Here is a 21,094-nt window from a genome sequence, read left to right on the forward strand (position 1 = left end):
AAGATAAAAGCCAGTTTAACTTTAATAGATTTGAAAGGGAAACATATTAGGTTTACCCTATCAAATCAGAAGCTTTACGAGCAAGTAGTGTTTACCTTAAGTCTTAGGCCTTTCAACTAGAATAGAAAGAGCTGCATATTTATTATAGACTACAGACAGCATCAGCTCGGTTCGTTGTTGTTGAAGGGTGCGTCCGGCTTTTTCTGTGTGGTTTGTTTATTTTTATGTTTGTTGTTGTTGTATTTTCAAGACTATTCGCAAAGATTATTTACGTACATATGTTTTTAGATTCTCTTTTTTTGCATAATCAAGTTATGTATCTTTTGAATCGTTTTTAGTATTTCAAATTGTTTTTGTTGTTATTTCCATCGATTTAGCGGTCCACTAGTAATCGAGAGGGAAACTAAAAATGCCGCCGCTGCTGCTTTAAGCGCGCACCCTCATCGCTCATCCAATATTGTTGGAAGAGGTAATGTCATGTTATCCAATCTCTGTGTTCAGTATTTTCATTACGTTTACAAGTCCTCCCGTCACTCGGCTTTCGGATTCGGAGTGATTTTCTATCCAAGAACCAAGAGTTTAGTTTAGTTTTAGGTTGCTCTCAGTTCGCGTGCGTTGGCGCTACGGATACGGCTCCGGATCCTATAATCTGATTCATAAACCTAGTGAAATATTTTATCCTTATTTTTGTTTTATCTTCTTCTGAACGTCAACAAAATATACTTTCGGAACCATTGAACATTTTTAATTGGACTTATTGTTTAAACAAATGGTGCAGTAAAGGAGGCCGCCGATTCTATTTTCATATAACAACACAAAAATATAGCCAAAGGGGTGAGTTTATAAAAAGAAAACCAACCCAGCCAGAAAAGTGGGGTTTTCTTTTTTCGAAATTTGCAGCTTGAAAATATAGATAAGTTTATGTGCATAAATATATAAATACCAACTTGTGTAAATATAACATAAGTTAAATTGAAAACCATGAAGGGCAGAGTTTTGCAGATTTAGTATAGCTTAAGGGTTGTTTCGCCCGATTTTTGTTGTTTCTGGGGGTTGGGTTGAAAAAAGTGAAAATTCATTGTTTTTAGTTACTCGCTTATGTGTAATTTATGTCTAGTTACAAGCTTCAACTAGGCACATACATATATATTGATAGTTTTCAAGGTACCGATATTTGTACATAGCTTCCTACACATTTTCGAATAAGCACGTGTCGTCGGTCGTCAGTCTGCGGAAGACATAATAATTGAAAAACAGGGAGACGAAATAATGTGTTTTGTTGACAACTTATAGTTATAGGTACTTGTATGATGTAATGTGGAAAAACGGGGCTGGTTTTCAATTTTGTGTGCATTTTTATTTATTTATTTTGATTAATGTTTTCGCGGTCTTTTTTTAAAAATGTTTATAGACCTTTGACATGAAAGCGAATTTGCTTCAGGTGAAACTTTTCTACGAACATTAAATCGAATTCTATGGAAGTTATGTCGATTGTTTTTGCATCTAAAATGCTTATGTATTCTCTTACATTATTCATCAATTGCAAACTTTTATATACCTATATTTCTAAGTTAATAGAAACCAGTAACTTTGTATTTATAATAGTGTCAATTCTAAGAATGTCGTATTATTAATAAGAATAACGTTGTGGTTATTAAAACTCGTATTAAGTAACATTGTGTACTTGTTTAGTGCTTATGGTTACTTGCAAAATTAAAACAAAAAAAAAATAATTCAAGATACCTATCGTAGTTATTATAATAAAACCCTCCATGTGGGACCTAAAGTAGGTTACCTTGATACCTATAGATAAATGTGGTTTAGTTCAAATAATTAACTGAAGAGAGTCATTCATTTTTTATATTTTCCATAAATTTGTGAGTTGGTTGCAATTTTTAATTGAGTTCTGATAACTACCTTTTCTATAAAGCAAAATAGCTACCGGAATTTCAGAATTTACTAATTAAGTATATTTTGTGAAGAACGTTTGTATTGCTTATATACATATAGTGATGAACATATTTATTAAGACAGTGAACTTTTTATGTATTTTTCTTAGACACTTTCAAAAAATACAATTACAATGCAAGCCTTCAAACAAAGCGCTGCTGATAAGTGCCTTTTTCCTTCCTGTTGAATCTCGAAAATATGACTATTTGTAGGTTATTTTCTATTGAGAGCTTGAAAACTTCAAGTAATAATACAAGGAAGAAATATTTTTGAAATTATTTTGTCTTTACATAATCTGGTAAATTATCCATGTCATTTATTTGTTATTTATGTTTAATATTTATTTTCATCACTACATTCCGTAAGATAAACGAAGTTGTCTACGAACTTCGCTAACAGGTTTCTGGATCTAAAACAAATTGAGGTTTGACCATTGAAATCAACTCGAACATTTTTTTGGAAGGATATTTCCCTTGCGAAAATTGACAATTCCTTCAAGAGTAATTCTTGTCGTGAAAAAGTGCTTTCTCAAATTAGCCGTTTCGGATTCGGCCTAAAATTGTAGGTCCCTTCCATTCCTGACAACAGTACTCGCACACAGGAATGGTTGCGAGTTGTAAGTCACTAGGCCCTGGTTCACAACGGACTGTTGCGCCACCCAATAATTATTATTATTATTATTATTATTATTTCCCTTTAATAAGAAATCATAATTAAATAGTGATCGATCGGAAATCACACAAAGAATTTTGACAAAAAAAGCTTAATTGCGCATTTAATTTCCCTAAAAATTTATGTTTCTGTACGGTTTTTCAATAAGGGCGGGAAGCTGTTGTGTGTAGATGTGTCGTGGCGTTTTTTCGGCCAAAATTGGCGTTTTCTTATAAACGATACGAGGCCCAGTCAGCGCACAAACGGCGTTGTCTATGCTAATGAACTTTACGCTCCTGGGTCGGTTGGATCTTGTATGGATGTAGGCCCAAGTCCCGACGCAAAATTCGGCAAGTTAAAGTCTGTGAAAGGCCAAGTTCATGTGCACGGCGAGGAAGAGACTGCCTCGGGTTCTGCTGTACACTTTCACGGACCGCGGTGATGTTTTAGGCCTATCTTGTGTTTCTTAAACGTACGGGCGTTTTCTGAACCGGTCGTCTCAAATTTGGCCACCAAACGTTGAAAAGTCGATTCTATCGTAAAATGGGCTCAATACGCACAACGTTTGCGTTAACGAATACTATTTTTGATTATAAAGTTTTATCATTTGAACGTGCTGTTAAATCGAGAAATTTACCATGAGGATTTGGAATAAAAAACTGAAATATAATCAAAAGAGATGACAGATGTCACCAAAACAAAATGGCCACCACGGGAGACGCCTCTATATTTCCAAACCTTGCTTAAGAGAAATTTCAACACAGTACCAGCGTTCAATCTCGAATTGAATAAGCTTTGCTGGTTAAGTGGATTTTTAAAAATTTATTGAACGAGTTTCATAGGCAAATTGAGGTAGCTGAAAAAATACAACTTTCAGGTGTTCAAAAAAGCAGACATTTAGATTTTGAGGTCAATGGATAATGTATAACTCACCGGATTTTTACCAAATACATTCAAGTTTTGGAGACATTTTTGAGTTACTTAAAATTCAGCAATATGCTGAATCAACTTTTTTGTCAGAAACCTGCTTCCTTTATCGAAGCCCAAAATTAGACAGAGTATCAACTTTTCGTGAATTTTATGCTTTGTCTGATTCCGTCGAAAGAATTGTTTCGTCCTATCCTCGCACTGAAACCGTTGACGGTTTCAGAGCGGGGACGCTCTCAATAATTACTTCCGGATCTTTAACTGGTCACTATGCTTCCTCGAGAGTGACGTTGACGCCAGCGCTGATATGATCACAAGTTTAATTCTCCTGGGATTGAGAACTTTTATACCGAACAGGGTTAAAAGTATCAGACCCAAGGAAAACGCTTGGTTTGATGCGAACTGTAAAGAGGTTATTAGGGCCAAAGAGATAAGTTTCCGTTGCTATAAAGCCAACCGTACTGAGGAAAGCCGGAAAAAGTTCAAACAAGCCAGGCCTGCAACACCCATATTCGACGGACCAAATTTTTACATGACCAAAAGTTAAGTCAAAAAATACTGCAATGTCCCAAAGACAGTAAAATTTTTTGTTCATTTGTAAAAAACATGAGGAATTCTTCGTCTTCCTCGGTTCCTACGCTCGTTGTGAATGACACTCCTTTTGTTAACTCTTTAGAGAAAGCTAATCTCTTTGATAGGCAGTTCGCCGCCAATTCTACGCTTCCAGTGACAGTGAGTGTTATGACTCCGCCTGTACTTGAGCGAGTTAGTGATTCTATGGGACCAATCTTTTTTCGCACTAGTACTGTGGCAAGAATCCTTAGAGATCCAAACACACATAAATCCGCTGGTCCGGATAGTATCCCCGCTATTGTTCTGAAGAGGTGTTCTTCAACGCTGGCAAACCCACTGCGTAAGCTTTTTCATCTGTCCTACTCCTCAGGTCTCGTTCCGAGCGGATGGAAAACCACATTTGTCCAGACTATTCCTAAAATCTTCCTCACCGTCTAACTACCAACCGATTGCACTTACGTCCTTTCTTTCCAAGGTCATGGAAACTCTGATTATAACTATTAGCTCAATAAATATCTTGAAGATCGAAAGCTTCTTAATGACCGGCAATACGGCTTTCGTAGTATCTCATATTTCATCTCAAAGAACAGTGGAGCAACTCTTTACATCGCTTTGGAGAACGTATTGCACTTGATATTTCAAAAGCATTTTATAGGGTTTGGCATCGGTTTGCCTGAATCTCTGCTTCATTGGATTAGTAATTACCTTTCGGATCGTTCAATACAAGTAGTATTGGATAGATTCAAGTCTGAAAACCATAAAATAAATGCTGGTATGCCCCAGGGCTCTGTTCTATCTCCAACACTATTTCTCATTTTTATTAATGACCTCCTGTCTGCAACATCTTATTCAATACATTGTTTCGCAGACGATAGTACTCTTAGCTTTTCATAATTGTTTTCAGACTCACATCCCTCTTCTTCGGATGTGGAACTGAAACGACAAAATATGATAAGCTCAATAAATTTCGACTTAAACAGCATTCTTCAATGGGGATTAAAAAACCGCGTGGAATTTAATGCTTCGAAACCCCAATGCTGTCTTGTGTCGTTAAAGCGAGATATACCCCTATTGCCATTATCCATGGATGGCCTTTGCATCAATGAAACTGAACACCTCGATATTCTCGGTATGTGTCACCAACCACCTCTTGTGGAATGATCACATACGCGATGCCGCGTATTTTCCGAAATTGAATGCAACCAATTTAAGTTTCTCAATTGTCAACCATAGAAATAAGAAGAAATAATAAAGAAACACCTGATAATTTTTCTGAACATCAAATATTTTTTAATAAGTTTTCAATATGATTTCTGAAAAGTGACACGTTAATTTTAAAATGAAAAAAAGTGATAATTCCAATAGTTTTTGAAAACTGTTAAAAAAACGCATAATTTTTCTTATGAGGTTTAAGAGAACTTAAGACTGTTGTTTTTTGTTCAAAGATCAGATGAGTCTTTAAGGTTATCAGTTCAGTTTTCTTTAGAATAAAAAATAATATTGCATTCAAACTTGAAGTCTATTAGATTAGCTTCCGCCTTCAATAAAATGCAATAGACTTAAATTGAAAATTATGTAAATCAGATAAGAGAACTAAGCTTTCAAAAAAGATCTGTATTTCTTGCACCAAACTAGCTCGGAGCGCACTTTAGAACCAGGATAAAACTAACGAATTAATAGTGTACTTAAAGATCGATGTAATAACGATTTGCTTTATGTAACTCAATACGAGCATTTTAATTCTTGCTTTCATGTTTACAATTGTTTATTAAGTACAGTACAGTACCTTGTTAACTAAAATAAACGCCTTTTATAAGTCCTTTACTTTATTTTCTTCAAGCTTATCTGAAGATTGTGTTGTGCTCGACCGTTCCAGTTTACGTAATTTGGGGTTTTCCATTTGCAAAAAATCAATTTACTTTCTATTAAAATCTGAATTCTGTCTTCACCTAAAATATATACCTTACAAAAACTTAACTTTTAATCTGTTAGTTTGACAGTTTCTCAAATATTAAAGCAATTTTGTGTGATTTTATTTGGCAATTAGTAAATCTTCTATAGGTTGTTTAATTTGATAAAAATGACAGTTCAAATTTTAAAAATACAGTGTATCAATTTCATATTAGTATCCCTTCAAAAAAAATGTTTGCATGTTTTCCTCAATCAAAATGGCTTCAGATACAAAAGTAATAACAAAGTGCAAATTAAGTAAGTTCATGGTTGATATATTTTATAGAATTTCTATATTTAGTACAGTTCATTTTTCTTCAAAAATTTTAAGAAAAGAAAAAACTACAGCAATACTGCGTCAATTTCGTATTCGTACCCAGTTTTAATCAGTCAAACAATTTGGCTTTAGTATAAGCTTTGGAAGTAATTACAGCTTACAATCGTCTTGGCATTGACCTTACCAATTTTTCAGTTGTTTCCAAAGTTATTTGTGTCTATTCATAGAGAATTTTCTGCTTAAGGTCGTTTTTGTTCTTAATGGTGCATTTGGGGATTCTCTATCTTATTAATGTCTGGTGATTGTGGGGGGTTTCCAAAACCTTACTGCAATGAAAGAGAAGCCAGATTCGGGTTGCATGCGCCTCATGTTTTCTAGACCCATTTGTCTTTTTTTAAATTCGTCTTCAGGACATCGATGTCGATCTAATTCGTTGAATTATGTGCAGTTTCCCAACTCCAGCTTCTGAAAAAAAAAACACACCATTACCGAACCACCCATGTTTAACGGTTTTTCGAGTGTTTTGCGGAAGGTATTCAGTACTCTTCCGTTGAAATCATGTTCCCGTACACGATTCAGCAACGTTTCAGTGAAAAATTGTTTTCCAGGGATTGGCGAAGATTCTATGCCAATTTTGGTGCACTTATCTTTGGATTTTTAAATATCCTCTTACCTTGCGTGTTAAAAATACTTCTTGTCGTATTGCGAGGCGAGTTTTCAATCCTTTTTTTTCTTGATAAACCGGTTAACAATACTTTAAACCGTTGATTTAGCTCGATCAACTAAAGATGAAATCTGTTTATGTGATTTACCTTCTTGGTGGTATTTTACGATGAGTTCTCGAAGTTTTACTTGCTTTTCTTCCCGTTGTTGTTAAATTCTGAGACAAATTGTGTAAAACACTGTTGAAAGTTCTAAATAACTTCAGTATACTTTAAATAATAGCACATGAATTGACAAAACGCATTTGATTGAAAATGCAGGGAAAATTAAAGCTGCTTGGTAACTTAGAACTAAGCGTACAAATACGAATTGTTTTGCAGTAGTTTGTATCACTTTATCATTTACTTACTACATCAAGTCATTTAGGATCACGAGAACAATCAAAGCTTTGATGGAAGGGGTACGAACAGTGCCGGATTTAGCTTTTTGGACCCTAGACCTGAAGAGTAAATGGTGCCCCCTTTACATATATTACGACACCAAGCACTGGGCATAGGCTATAACGTTGAATTTTTCATTGCTTGTGCAAAGAAAATCAAATCGTTCAGAAATTTCTTTATATATTTGTATTCTTAACTTATCGATAATAATATAAAAAGCGTTTATTCGAAACTTATCCTTCGGGCTTAAATTTACATCGAGAGAATTACCATCATTAGCTATTTTTTTGCGAATTCTTTTTCTTGTAATCATGTAGTTGCCGTCCGGTAGAAGATCCTTAGAGCGCATTTCAATAGTGTCGAAATTATCACGCATTTTCTACAGTTGATCGGACAATGATCTATACAAGTTTTGCATGTTAGTAGTGTTACGTCTTCGCTTTGCAAAACCTTTCTGACTTTTTGCAAACTTTGTTAGGTATCGTTCCAAATCACAAGCATTAAGAAAATTCTAGTTTATTTATTTTGTTTAGTAGATCACCAGCTTCTTATGTATTATATGACTTAATGATGGCAAAAGTAGCTGCAGCATGAGCTTCCCACCGTGTATCTGAGAGTGATGTTATCACATTACATTTTGAAGAGCAGATTTTAACGTTTGCCATCTACTACAGTTTGTCAAGATGAACTCAAAACTTTTGATTTGTAAAAAAAAAATATAATATTTATTTACTGATTAAAACTGAAATATACATTAAAATGCGCAGAAGGCGACTTATCCCTTTTAAACAACGTCGACGACTCCCTATCTCTCCTTCTTCCGATGAGTTTCTGGTTTATGGCAGTGTTGCCGTTGACAAGTTGATGCAGAAAAAAATTATAAAGCGATTGTAAAAAAAAAAAATCAACTGCGATAGGACAGCAATCCACAGCACAGCGTAGAATCTACATACAAGCTAAAATAACCAGAAATATTTGTTTGCTAAATGACCTCCTCGTGAACTCTTTGCGCCATTATTTCAATCAATTCTTCATATATAGTTTTAGATAGATATGAATCTGCTCCTGAACCAGGTTATCCAAATTTTAAAACATGAGTGGACAAGAAAGGATCAAACTTTGCTATTAATTCAAGAATACCCACTAAATTGCTATTATCTGATGAACCAAATTTTTCTTCAGATCCTCTAAATGCTAGACCACGTTCAGACAATGTGCAAATAACAGCAACTACTCTTTTAACTATATGTTTCCAGTATGAACATGACTCTTGCATTTGTTAGTCAAAATCTGTCTTAATTCCGCGGTCAGATCGTGAAATGTATCATCGGTTCTTTATAAGAGCTCCATTTTTTAAGATTATAATTATCATTTTTCCAAGCCATTACGATTTATAAAAGTTATTCCTGGCCTACTGTGATCAGGAAATAGCTTACAATTAAAGCAGAACAACGGTCCTTTTGAGATGGAATACAAAATCCATTCACGTTGATAGTTCTCGCCATTTGATTTTTTACCAATAAAATAACACGATTGGCAAACTCTAATTTTACCTTCTGTGTATGTTCGCCGAGATTTAAAAAAGTACCATCATGATTATTGCATTTGCAAGGTCCAGAGAAGTTCCAATATTCAATATCATCAGCGGAAAACTTACTCCATAGCACAAGGTCAGAATTTGTATTTGTATTTGTTTTATTCCTGAAATCCATGGATAAATGAAAAACAGACACTAGACTTCTAAACTACTTGAGAACTTTGAGACTGTCTTCAACCATTGATTAAAATGAAAAGAAATTATTGATCAAATATTGCAAGAAACTTCAAATTTATTATCAAAATTATGAGTCAATGACAGCAACCTTAAAATTAGGCCCATTATTGAAAGAACGATAGTAGCAGTTTTTGTTTAAATGTGTGTCCATCTAGTTAAAAACTTTTCCTGATATGCCAAACATTTAAAATTTAAAAATCTTGACATCCCGACAAGTTTGAATTAATTCAAGCAACACATTACCACATTGTCCATATACAGTGCGTAAGAATGGCCTTTCTGTATATATACTGTTACCACTTATAGTCAAAAGGTCCTCATCAGGACATGTATGCATGTATGAGGAAGAATTGAAATAATTTATAATTTGCAGACTTTCACACTCTTAACATAGTCAAGCTTCAAGACAAAATGCACTTGGCCACCATCCTATAGGCACAAAAACAGAGACATTAAACAATAAGAGAGGTACGTACTAAAGCCATCTTAGAAACCATTCTCCACTATAAAACTTAAAGCCCATTCCTAAGTACACTTACAAAAATAAAATGTAAACCAACTCGTCATCATATATGTCTACTAGGAATTTCCTGAGGCCGCTGCTCCTCCGGTAGTTCAAAATGCCACCTTCATTAACCATTATAACACTTTTTTTTTGTTTTGTTCTAAGGAAGATTGCACCAAATGTATAAAGCAACCTGCCTCCTACCATCTGTCATCTCCAGTACGGCACATCTCAGATTAAGTTGCATAAAGTCGCTCTGGGAAACATTAAGCCGGCAGTGTCAACTTTTAAATTTGTTTGCTTAGTCGAGCAGTAAATTATGATTTTCTTTTCACAACCAAATGACTTTGAATGAGCCATAAGCTCTTTATAGGGGTTTGAGCCAGGAAGACTGGGTAGAAAGATAGGTGAGGTGATGATGGTGGGGGCAGTAGGAATCACTCATCTTCTACACCCGTCCCTTAGGGGTGATGTGTTAGATATGGTGGCAATAAAGTAGGTTTGCACACAAAACATGCGACTGAGGTTATTTACATTTTGGTAGCTCTTTTCCAGTCTTGACTACTGCCACCCCACCTATGACATAGGAAAGTAAAAGGGAGGAGGGGTAAGGGGGTTTCAGGTCGGCTAGGAGTGGGGTGGTGCATGGGTTTATTATGCATGTACTTTGCATTTAATTTCTCTGACCTCGACCTCTTGGAAATGTTGTTGTTGTTCTTTTCTTCTCATCTCTTCAATTAAAATTTATATATATTTCTTTTATTTCCTCGTTTCGCTAATCAGAGTCATCTTTTGCCTATTACAGGAAGCAGCTCGTTCCTTTGCTTTCATTTTTATAAAGTTCTTTCAAGTGAACATTATCAGCTTTGCTGTGAAAAACTAATGTGTGTGAAGTGAAGATATGTTTTTCTAAAAAGGAATGAGTGCGCACTCTTTCGAAGAACAATAATAATTGTTTGTTTGTTTCCTTGTGCCGGTTGCATATTTGACGTAGCGTACATATGAGTAGACGTACTGTACGTAAGTATATCTATAAATGTGCAGTTACGTTTGTGATGTGAGGTATCCTGGCTGGTGAAAGGATAAGACTTTGATATACTTTTTGAAGTGAAGACTGAAGATAAAGATGTAGATTTGTGCTTAGTGTTCATTCAGTTACTCAGTTCTTTTATAAAGGCACAAAGGTATTTAATTACAACGTGCCGCCATTTTAAAATCCTATAATCCTGGAATCTCGAGGGGAATTTCATTTTTCAGGGAAAATTGTATTTCCCTTAAATTGTTTTCTAAAACATGAAACTTTCCTGAAATAAGCAAGTGTAAACCAATGAAAAGTAGCTCCTTCTAAGTCAGCCATTCTTTTTCATTCACACTTCACTATATGTCAGTCGAACTAAAACTCAAACGTGCCAGAAAAAGTGAAGAGAACTCGATAAGTGTTTTTATTTTGACATTTCACAAGTAAAAACTTATCCATTACTAAAAATGGAACGGAGCACGTCATTTTTCAATTCTACTTCATCTAATTTTAGACTTTAGAAAAGAACTCAGCTCTCTCATTTGAAACTGTCATATTGTGACATTTGTCAACTTAAAATTAAGCAATTATAGAAATGGAACGACACACGCCTTTTTTATTCATTCCTTCTTCACTAAATGTCAATTTAAGTACATATTGTTCAAAACTTGAAAAACTTGATATGATTTCATTTGGAATATCCCGGTTTTGCCCGCTATTTGGGTATAGTTGTAACTTTTGAAGCTGACATATTTTGACATTTGACAGTTGAAAACTACGCAATTACTAAAAATGGGAACAATACTTGCTCCAAAAAATGCAATTATTATCAAACTTCATCGCAAAAAGGGTCTAGATGCAGAATATGCGTCGAAACTATCACGCAATTTTGAAAGAAAAGTTTGCTAACAATGTGAGCACTAAGATCTTGTAGTTTAATACTTTTAAACTATTTTCTTTGGAGCTACATAAAAGTAAAATCTATGTCAATGGTCCAAGATAAGAAGAAGGAGGCAACGACTACGGTGGGAGGCTGCCACCACCGTAGTGGTTACCTCCTTCTTCAGTTTTTTTTTTTAATATAACACAAGTCAATTCTAAACCATAATCTTTCTTTTTTTTTCAGATCTTCCCCAACTTTCATGAACTACAACATGAACACCGCAAAAGTCGTAGTAATTGGAGCTGGACCTTCGGGCATAGCAGCTGCCACAAAACTCCTTGAGCTTGGCTTCCAAAAAGTGATGGTTATCGAGGCGGAAGATCGTATCGGTGGTCGAATACACACAATACCCTTCGGAGACAATGTGATAGACTTAGGCGCCCAATGGTGTCATGGTGAAAAGGACAATATAGTTTACGAACTCGCTAACAAGCACAATCTTCTAGAATCAACTGGTGATGTCTACGAGAACTATGAATGCATCCGGTCGAATAAAGAAATCGTTCCGGTCAAAGTAAGTCAGCGTTTAAAAGACATTGTCAATGATAGTTTAGTGACGAGAAAAGTGGATCTTATAGGCTACAATGAGTCTTTGGGTAGTTACATTTCCAAATTCTTTTTTGAAGAATTACAAAGAACTGAAAATTCGGACATTGATCTGGAAATAGCAAAAGAGTTCTTCGAAAACTATCAGAAATTCGAAAATTCCGTCGAAGCTTCCGATTCGTTGAGTGATGTCTCGGGGAAGGGTTATCTTGAGTACTGGGATTGCGAAGGTGATATTCTATTGAACTGGAAAGACAAAGGTTACTTGAAATTCTTACAGTTGTTAATGGGCTGTGATGAAACGGGCACAGAACTAGGAGTGCTCGATCAACGAGTGCTTTTGGGAAAACAAGTGACTCAGATAAATTGGAATGATGGAGAGATTCAAATTAAGTGTGAAGATAATAAGATAGTCGAAGCTGATCACGTTATAGTGACAGTTTCGTTGGGAGTGCTAAAAGAAAAGCACTCGAAACTTTTCGACCCAAAGCTGCCATTGCAAAAAGTTCGAGCCATAGAAGGTATTGGCTTCGGAACTGTCAATAAGATTTTCATCGAGTTTCCCGAACAGTTCTGGCCAAATGATTGGACAGGGTTTGCATTGCTCTGGAGGCAAGAAGACCTCGACGAGATACGAGGTACGAATCGGGCCTGGTTGGAGGATGTTTTTGGCTTCTATGCTGTGAGCTACCAGAGCAGAATTCTAAGTGGTTGGGTGATTGGAGAGAGTGGACGGCATATGGAGACTTTGCCCGAAGATGAAGTGCTAAGTGGTTGTATGTACCTTTTCAGGAAGTTCCTCAAATGGGAAATTCCTACGCCTGTGAATTTCAAGACTTCAGCTTGGTTTATAAATGAAAACTTCCGTGGTTCATACTCATTTCGATCTGTGTTGACGGAGAAATTAGACGCTTGGGCAAGTGACTTGGCATGTCCATTGAAGGACTCCAACCAAATTCCAGTTGTTCTATTTGCTGGAGAAGCATCAAGCGATCATTACTATTCAACAGTCCATGGAGCAGTTGAAGCTGGATGGCGTGAGGCCCAGAGACTTGCCGATTTCTATAATAATGACATTCTGAAATCACAATTATAACACGCTAAGGGCTTTAAGCGTTAAAAGTGATAATGATGATGATAAGAACGAGTTGTTTATTATTCTTTGAGAATTCCGAAAAAATAGGTACCAGAGGAAATGCTTTTTTTAAAAGAGGCTACTTGTTTTTTTGAGCACTAGATTTAACTTTATATGAATTTTTCAATACAAAAAAATACTATACAATAATATTGCATTGAAATTGTGGCCTCTTACTCCATATTGACAAATGACCTTGAATTTATATAAACACCAAGGAAAAATAAGGTAAATTTTAATATAAATATGAAATAATATTATGTATGCATATTTTTTAACAGAGCTTGACAAATGTTGGAATATCTCAAAGAACTTAAATTCCGGATAATGCTAGCAGCGTTTAAGGTCCTGAACAAGACAATTTTTTTGACATGGCAAAATGTTTATAGATAATATTTATTCAATTTTTTTCAATTTAATTAGGAACCGAACAAATTAATGTAACAATATTGTATAAAATTTATTGCAGTCTATTGCTCAATCAAAAAAAAAAAAGAAACGCTAATTTATTTATAAAAGAAACATAAAAAAAACAGAAATAAAGACGTTTACTGTATTGCACAAAGGAAAATGTATTGTCTTTTAAATTTATTATTGATAATCCAATAACTTTTGATTAAAATCTGTCAAATGTCAAATTTGCATTCCATTGGATAAAAATTGATTTATTTTTGATCTGAGTTCAATTTAACTATTTACTCTGCTTTTATGTTATAAAATTCAGCAAGTCTTTTGGCCTCTCGCCATCCGCTTTCAACGGCTCCTTGAACAGTTGAAAAATGATGTTCGCTAGTAGCTTCCCCAGCAAAAAGAACAAGTGGTTTCTTATCTTCATCCTCCAGAGGTCTTGCCAAATCTATTGGTTTAGCTTTCGATTCTTCTGCTTTTACCGACTGGAAAGAGTACGATCCTCGGAAGTTCTCATTCGAATACCATGTTGTTCGTTTGAAATTTACTGGAGCCGGGATATCCCAAAGCAGGAACTTCCTCAAAAATTCCAAACACCTTCGAATAACTTCATCCTCAGAGAGTGTCTCCATATGGCGAGCATTCGAACTTACCATCCATCCACAAAGTATCTTTGGTTGATGGGTAACTGGATAGAAGCCGATAACATCCTCAAACCATGCTTGACTTGAACCGCGGATATCATTTAGATCGTCTTCACGCCATAAACTATTGAAGCCATTCCAATCATTTGGCCAAAATTGAGTGGCAAATTCCATGTAGATTTTATTTACAGTACCAAAACCAATTGATTCGATTGCTCGAATCTTTTCCACTGGCAATTTTGGATCAAATAGTTTGGAGTGCTTTTCCTTAAGAACTCCCAGTGACACAGTTACTATGACATGATCAGCCTCTATGACCTCATTGTCTTTGCACTGAATTTGTATCGCCTGCTGACCATTGTCCTGATTCCAGGTAATTTTCTGAACTTGTTTTCCCAGTTTCACCTTTTGATCAAGAATTCCCAATTCGTTGCCTTCCGTTGATTTCATCAACAAACGCAAAAACTGAATGTAACCCTTATCCTTCCAGTTCATGTACAGGTCTCCTTCACAATCATAATAGTCCATGAAGCCCTTCGACGAAAGTTCATCTATTGAATCACATGCATTCAGCGAATTCTCCATTTTCTTGAAACTTTCAAACATCTCTTTGGCAATTGTTACATCTATGTCAGAGTTTTCTGGTTGTTTCAGAGCTTCAAAAAATTCGTTGGTAACGTATTTACCCACAGAACCATCATAGGTTAATAGTTCTTTTTCTCCCTTTTTCATGATACTTTCGAAAATTGTTTTTAAGCGGTCTATCGTTTTTTCAGCAACAACATCTTTGTTCGAGCGAATGCAATCAAACTTGTCGAAATCCTCTCCGGAGTGTTCCAAGAGATTCTCCTCTTTGCTTGCAAGCTCATAAACAACGTTATTCTTCTGGCCATGGCACCACTGAGCTCCTAAATCTACAACATTATCAGCAAATGGAATTGTATGAATTCGGCCTCCAATACGATTCTCGGCTTCGATTAAAGTGACTTTCTGAAAACCAAGTTCTAAGAGCTTTGTAGCAGCTGCTATGCCAGATGGGCCTGTTCCAATAATAGCAACTCTCGAAGTATTCATTTTTTTGAAGAAGGTGGTAGACTTCACTTGTAATACCTTCTGTTAGACAGCTTAGTAAAAGATTGCTTATATAGTAGACTGTTGACAAACAGATAGGACAAAGCTATTGATAAGAAGTTGGTAACATTCATTCTGATAACGGTAGTGACCACAGAGCTTTTTCGTTTGATGTTGCAAAGGGTTGCAAGTGGATAAGAAGGCATAGCCGTAGTTTAAGGGGGTTAGAACTTCAAAGCCTATCAAGTTTTAAGACTTATAAGGTTCTATTATTTTTTCATTCTGCGGTTACATTGTTGCTATTAATGTAGATTATAATTTGCAACCATAACCTTCGATAACACTCGAAACTATGGGAACTTACCTTGGTCACTTACTTATCTATTGAGGCACGCTTCGAAAAGCCTTGACCTATATCCAAAAACTATATAAATTCAATCCTATTGCTGGAAACAATAATTCAGTCTAAGTTCGAACTTAAAACTTGTCAATGAATAACGCAAACATTTTAGTTATCGGTTCAGGCCCATCGGGCATAGCAGCTGCTACAAAGCTCTTAGAACTTGGGTTTGAAAAAGTCAGTTTGCTTGAAGCTGAGAATCGTATTGGGGGTCGAATTCATACAATTGCATTTGCTGATAATGTTGTAGATTTAGGAGCTCAGTGGTGTCATGGTGAGAAGGATAATGTTGTTTACGAGTTAGCTAGTAAAGGCAACTTTTTGGCACACTCTAATGAGGACTTCAGTAAGTTCGAGTGCATTCGTTCGAATAAGGAAGAACTTCCGAAAACTTTGTGTATACGTTTAAAGACAATAATTGACAATATTTTGAAAGCCGGGGAAAAAGATCTTCTAACTTACAATGACTCGGTAGGAGCATACATTACGAGCAGTTTCGAAGAAGCTCTCAAAAACCCAGAAAACGCTGATATTGACAACACAATTGCCAAAGAGTTCTTGGAACATTTCAAGAGATACGAGAACTCAGTAGATGGATGTGAATCGGTGTACGAATTGGCGCCAAAGGGTTTTCTTGAGTATTGGGAAACAGAGGGTGATCAAGCACTTACCTGGAAGGAGACGGGTTATCACCAAATTTTACGTTTGCTTATGAAATCAACTGAGATCAATGCCTTGGGAGTGCTCGATCAACGTGTGAAACTGGGAAAGCCGGTGAAGAAGATCACCTGGAGTGCAACCGATAACGAAGAGGCTCGGGTTCAAGTTAAGTGTGAAGATGATGAGATATTGGAAGCTGATCATGTCATAGTAACAGTTTCGTTGGGAGTACTTAAGGAAAAACACTCGACTTTATTTGAACCAAAACTTCCAGCAGAGAAAACAAGTGCAATCGAAACTTTGGGTTTTGGAACTGTCGATAAGATTTTCATGGAATTCACTACTCAATTTTGGCCAAGTGATTGGCTAGGTTTTTCCATACTGTGGCGCGAAGAAGAACTTAAGGAAATTCGTGGTACAGAACGAGCTTGGATGGAAGATGTCTATGGTTTCTATACGGTGGCTCATCAACCAAGAATATTAAGTGCTTGGGTTGTTAGTTCGAATGCCCGTCACATGGAGACTCTGTCACAGCAGGAAATACTTGAGGGAAGTATGTACTTGTTGAGAAAATTCCTTCGTTGGGAAATTCCTCTGCCAGTGAATTTTAAAACAACATCGTGGTATACAAACGAGAATTTTAGAGGTTCGTACTCTTTCCAATCGATGAAGGCAGAAGAGATTAACGCAAAACCAAGTCATCTAGCAAGTCCTTTGGTAGATTCAACAACGTCAATGAAACCACTGGTTCTCTTTGCTGGTGAAGCAACAAGCGAACACCGTTTCTCAACTGTACATGGAGCCATAGAAACTGGATGGAGGGAAGCAAAACGATTGGCAGATTTTTATAAAGATCAATAGATCAATTTTTAAATTGATTTCGATTTGCTCTTAATTGTGAAATGAATAAAAAAAATATTTTTGACAGTTGTAACTTTATTGAAGCTGTTTTACGTGACCTTTTTCATCTAATTTTCATATTAAAGAAATAACCAATCCTATCTCTTTTTAACCATCAAGTGACAGTGAGATAAAATGATGACACGTCAAAATAAGTCGACGCAAAACAGTTCAACATGAAAACTGTCAATAAGTCATAAATGGAATCAACTTTTGCGAAGGGTGACTTGCGTTGCCTTTGATATCGTCTATGTTTTAAGCGTATACTAACCATTGTTGCTTTTTTAAAAGGTCTATTCATTGTGAAAAAAAATTTGGTAAAAAGTACACTTCAAAAAAGTTCCATAAACCTTTGACGCACATAAATTATTTCTATATTTTGTAAAATCTAAAACGACACAATATTTTTCTCTTAATTGAAGTCTCATTCCCTAATCACTTGTGGCTTAAAATCTAGCTCTGAAGCCTTTGCAAATGACTCTGCATACAAGGGCAATCGCTGTGTCATCCTAAATCCCCAAAAGTCTTTGACCTGCCGACAAAGATTCAAATCCACTTCTGCAATCAAAAGTCCATCACTAGTTCTTGAAAGACCCTATAGAAAAAGAAAATTAAGATTTTTTTAAATAAATCTAAGAAAAAGTTAAGTATATTTACTGGTGTCCTTGAGCCATCAGGAGCAGCAACATAAGTTGATCCATAAAACGGGCCGAATTCTTTGTGTGCATTTTTACCATCACCCGATGTAAATTCATTTGGAAATTCCTCAGTTCCCACACGATTTATAGCCACTGTGAAGTAACTATTAGCTATGGCTGCATTTCGAGCCTCAATACCCCACAAAGGTTCACTTAGCTGTCCAACTGTTGCCGATGGATTGAATACAATTTCGGCACCATTCAAACCAAACATCATCCAATTTTGTGGATGATGACGACCATAACAAATATTGATGGCAATTTTTCCAAATTCTGTTTCAAAAACAGGATGACCAGTATTGCCCTCGAAATAATATGTGGATTCATTAAAATCACCTACTCGTGGGATGTGATTTTTTCGATGTTTACCCATGTAACGTCCTTTATTGGAAATGACAACAGCTGTATTCCAAATTGTATCACCATGATTTGTATCACGTTCGAGAATCGATGAAATAATGACCATGTTATAGGCTTTGGCCAATTCGGAGAGAAGTTTGGTGGTGGGACCAGTTTCAGCTTCTTCGGCAAATTCGCACCAGGGGAACTTTTCACGAGTGCAGAAGGCAAATGGCATAGCTGTAAATGGAAGTAATTAAACTCTATTATTAAATTTTCGACTATCATGAATAAAATTCCCATCTTAATTTTATAGTAAAAAAATTCAACAAAACAATTTTGACTTTATTCATGTCACGAATTTTCGAACATAGAGAAAATTCCAGAGGAAAAATGTATTCACAATATCCTCTTTAATTGTATGGCTTTAGAATTTTGACACAAGAGTAAACTTTGACAATTCCCTATTTTTTCTAATAATTCAAAAACTGAACAATGAACATATCAATAATATTTTTTAGCCTTTTAAATGATCTTCTGGCTGTGTTCCGATAATTTCTACTTTTTTCAAATATGATCCATTTAAATTTCCTTCGGAATTTTTTCCTTCTTCTTCAAAAATTGGGAATGCTAATACTTTTTCACTAATAAATAAATTATGTTTGTATATTAACGGGTGTCCTAGAAACTTTAACCGTTTCATTGTTCAGATTAGATGTAAAAAATTTACTTTAGATCCTCTTATGTTATCTCTTCAGAATTTTGACACACGATTTTTCTAAATAGTGGGAATATTGGATATAAAATGTATCTCGGGATTCTGTCAAATCTTCAAAATTTTGACACACCAATACTTTTTCTCAATATCTTATTTAACATTTTACATTAACGGGTCTATCAATATCTCAAGATCCGAAAGATTCAACAGAAACTTTCACCGTTTGTTAATGTCCCTATTCAAATTCCGAGGGAAATTTAAATCATGATAGTGTCCAATAGTTAAATTTTATTTTAAACTTACTCCATGCTTCCTGAGTGCACAGAACATTCACGCCAGCTTCACCGGCTGCTTTGATAATTGTAACAATCTTCTCGTGAATAGCTTTACGTTGTTTTTCGATCGGATCAGTTGTTGGTAGAACAATACTATTCTGAATTGCACCAATTCTCACCAAACGCGGTTGTCTCAAATCTTCTTTTTTCGCAGGAAATGAGTACGCCTTAATTTCGAAGTTGTTTTCCGCTGATATTTTCTTTGCATTTTCACATACTTTCAATTCATGACTACAAACATTTTTCAAAAACAATAAAATTAATAAAATACAAAAGAACTTTCGCTTGCTTTTTCACTTACTCGTCAGCTCGCCCATAAATGATACGTTTCACTTCTTTCAGCTCATTTTCTGGAATGTATTTTTCCAAAGAGTCTTCGAGACTTTTCAAATCAATTCCTGACATTTTGAGATCTCTTCAATTATAAATGCTTTGGCTGTGTTGTATAATATTCTTTGAAACTTAATTAATATATTTTCACAAACTAACTCCGTGAATCTAAATTATCTTAAATAAATATTTATTCTATCTAATTTTAGTTATCTCAAAATTATAAATTTTATTTAGATATACTTGTTTCAATTTCAACTGATATAGATAATGGTTTAGAATGCAGTAGTAAACTAATTTATGTATAATTTAATCTTTGCCCACGACTCTCGCTTCTAATAAAAATAAAAATAATAATAACACTCAATCAGAAAAGCACTGGGATCGCTTTATTATGGATTGAAGCTTTAGAGGGGATAAGTTTATAGTGTCTATAGACAAATAGAGACTTTTTCAATTGAAAGTGATAGGAATTTGTTTTTGTTTTGGTTTGTTTTAATCAGCTGACTGATACGTTAGAAATTAGCTTGAACTTATTTAGGTATTGAAAGAGAAAAGCTTTTCAAATTTCAATTTGTTTATAAATTGATCAGTGTTGCCAATTTGATCTTCATACATGATTTTTTTTTCTTTTCAGCATAATACGCAGCTCGAGTTAACATTTAGCTTCCATACAAAATTATTTTCAAAACTTTGTCAAGCTAGAATTAAGCAAAGCATTTTAGCCTAGTGGTTTGCAGCTACAACTAAAATTTTATATTTTTGTTTCATAGGAATAAAATTTGCGGACTGATAAATTGTTCGGTGCATTTATTTCGAGCCAAATTTTGAAAGATTATTGAAGATTGTGACTAGAAGTTGTAGTGGTAGGGGTTGAATCTCTTCAAAACATGTTTTATAAGAAACAAATGACATTTCAAATATAAAAACAAATGTATATAATATTATCTACTAAAAAGAAATTTAAAGAAATATATTTTAAATAAAGTTTCTGTTAATAAAGTCTAAAATAGGCCCCTTATTAAATTTCTATGGCTACTTTCAATTGAGTTAGAGTAGAACTGTATTTTAATTTCTGAAAGGGTTTTGTTATGAAAAAATAGCATTTTATCTGTATTTTTTGTACCGTGCTTAGTTTAAATGGACATTGAGAAGTTATTGGTTGAAAAGCGTCTTTCGGAGCCGGAAAAACAAAATACAAAAAAAAATATTTTGAGATGAAAAAAAGAATTTGGCGAT

General features: G+C 35.0%; 4 protein-coding genes across 6 annotated transcripts; 2 read left to right on the plus strand and 2 right to left on the minus strand.

Annotated features, from left to right (window-relative positions):
- The first annotated feature begins 201 nt into the window (after positions 1 to 201).
- LOC129949461 (spermine oxidase) lies at positions 202 to 13,907 on the plus strand. Of its 3 annotated transcripts, none has more exons than XM_056060941.1 (3): positions 202 to 469; positions 11,855 to 13,580; positions 13,634 to 13,904. In XM_056060941.1, exon 2 carries the CDS (start codon positions 11,871 to 11,873, stop codon positions 13,311 to 13,313), a length of 1,443 nt encoding a protein of 480 aa, XP_055916916.1. In that variant the 5' UTR covers positions 202 to 469; positions 11,855 to 11,870; the 3' UTR covers positions 13,314 to 13,580; positions 13,634 to 13,904. The 3 variants fall into 3 exon arrangements, with proteins under 3 accessions (XP_055916916.1, XP_055916915.1, XP_055916914.1); XM_056060940.1 differs by lacking the exon at positions 202 to 469 and adding an exon at positions 510 to 834 and having other exon boundaries at positions 13,634 to 13,903; XM_056060939.1 differs by lacking the exon at positions 202 to 469 and adding an exon at positions 6,160 to 6,309 and having other exon boundaries at positions 13,634 to 13,907.
- Positions 13,908 to 14,019: 112 nt separating this feature from the next.
- LOC129949462 (spermine oxidase-like) lies at positions 14,020 to 15,602 on the minus strand. Its single transcript, XM_056060942.1, has one exon. It carries the CDS (start codon positions 15,476 to 15,478, stop codon positions 14,048 to 14,050), a length of 1,431 nt encoding a protein of 476 aa, XP_055916917.1. The 5' UTR covers positions 15,479 to 15,602; the 3' UTR covers positions 14,020 to 14,047.
- A 65-nt stretch (positions 15,603 to 15,667) lies between these two features.
- Positions 15,668 to 17,456, plus strand: LOC129949464 (spermine oxidase-like). The gene has a single exon (XM_056060943.1). The coding sequence runs from the start codon at positions 15,966 to 15,968 to the stop codon at positions 17,394 to 17,396; it is 1,431 nt and encodes a 476-aa protein (XP_055916918.1). The 5' UTR covers positions 15,668 to 15,965; the 3' UTR covers positions 17,397 to 17,456.
- A 319-nt stretch (positions 17,457 to 17,775) lies between these two features.
- On the minus strand, positions 17,776 to 20,167 carry LOC129949465 (beta-ureidopropionase). Its single transcript, XM_056060944.1, has 4 exons — positions 19,827 to 20,167; positions 19,494 to 19,756; positions 18,093 to 18,712; positions 17,776 to 18,030 (listed from the first exon to the last, which is right to left on the minus strand). The coding sequence occupies exons 1-4, from the start codon at positions 19,928 to 19,930 to the stop codon at positions 17,860 to 17,862; spliced, it is 1,158 nt and encodes a 385-aa protein (XP_055916919.1). The 5' UTR covers positions 19,931 to 20,167; the 3' UTR covers positions 17,776 to 17,859.
- Between the last annotated feature and the right edge of the window lie 927 nt (positions 20,168 to 21,094).

The sequence above is a fragment of the Eupeodes corollae genome, chromosome 3 (genome assembly GCF_945859685.1).
Source record: "Eupeodes corollae chromosome 3, idEupCoro1.1, whole genome shotgun sequence".
Classification (NCBI taxonomy): Eukaryota; Metazoa; Arthropoda; class Insecta; order Diptera; family Syrphidae; genus Eupeodes; species Eupeodes corollae.

Coding starts and splice junctions, on each gene's coding strand:
- LOC129949461 (XM_056060939.1), top strand. CDS start 6,182: ATGACAGTTCAAATTTTAAAAATACAGTGTATCAATTTCATATTAGTA. Junction 6,310..11,854: donor AATAACAAAGTGCAAATTAA/GTAAGTTCATGG, acceptor TTTTTTTTTCAG/ATCTTCCCCAACTTTCATGA.
- LOC129949462 (XM_056060942.1), bottom strand. CDS start 15,478: ATGAATACTTCGAGAGTTGCTATTATTGGAACAGGCCCATCTGGCATA.
- LOC129949464 (XM_056060943.1), top strand. CDS start 15,966: ATGAATAACGCAAACATTTTAGTTATCGGTTCAGGCCCATCGGGCATA.
- LOC129949465 (XM_056060944.1), bottom strand. CDS start 19,930: ATGTCAGGAATTGATTTGAAAAGTCTCGAAGACTCTTTGGAAAAATAC. Junction 18,713..19,493: donor GTGCACTCAGGAAGCATGGA/GTAAGTTTAAAA, acceptor TTCCATTTACAG/CTATGCCATTTGCCTTCTGC. Junction 18,031..18,092: donor CTGATGGCTCAAGGACACCA/GTAAATATACTT, acceptor CTTTTTCTATAG/GGTCTTTCAAGAACTAGTGA.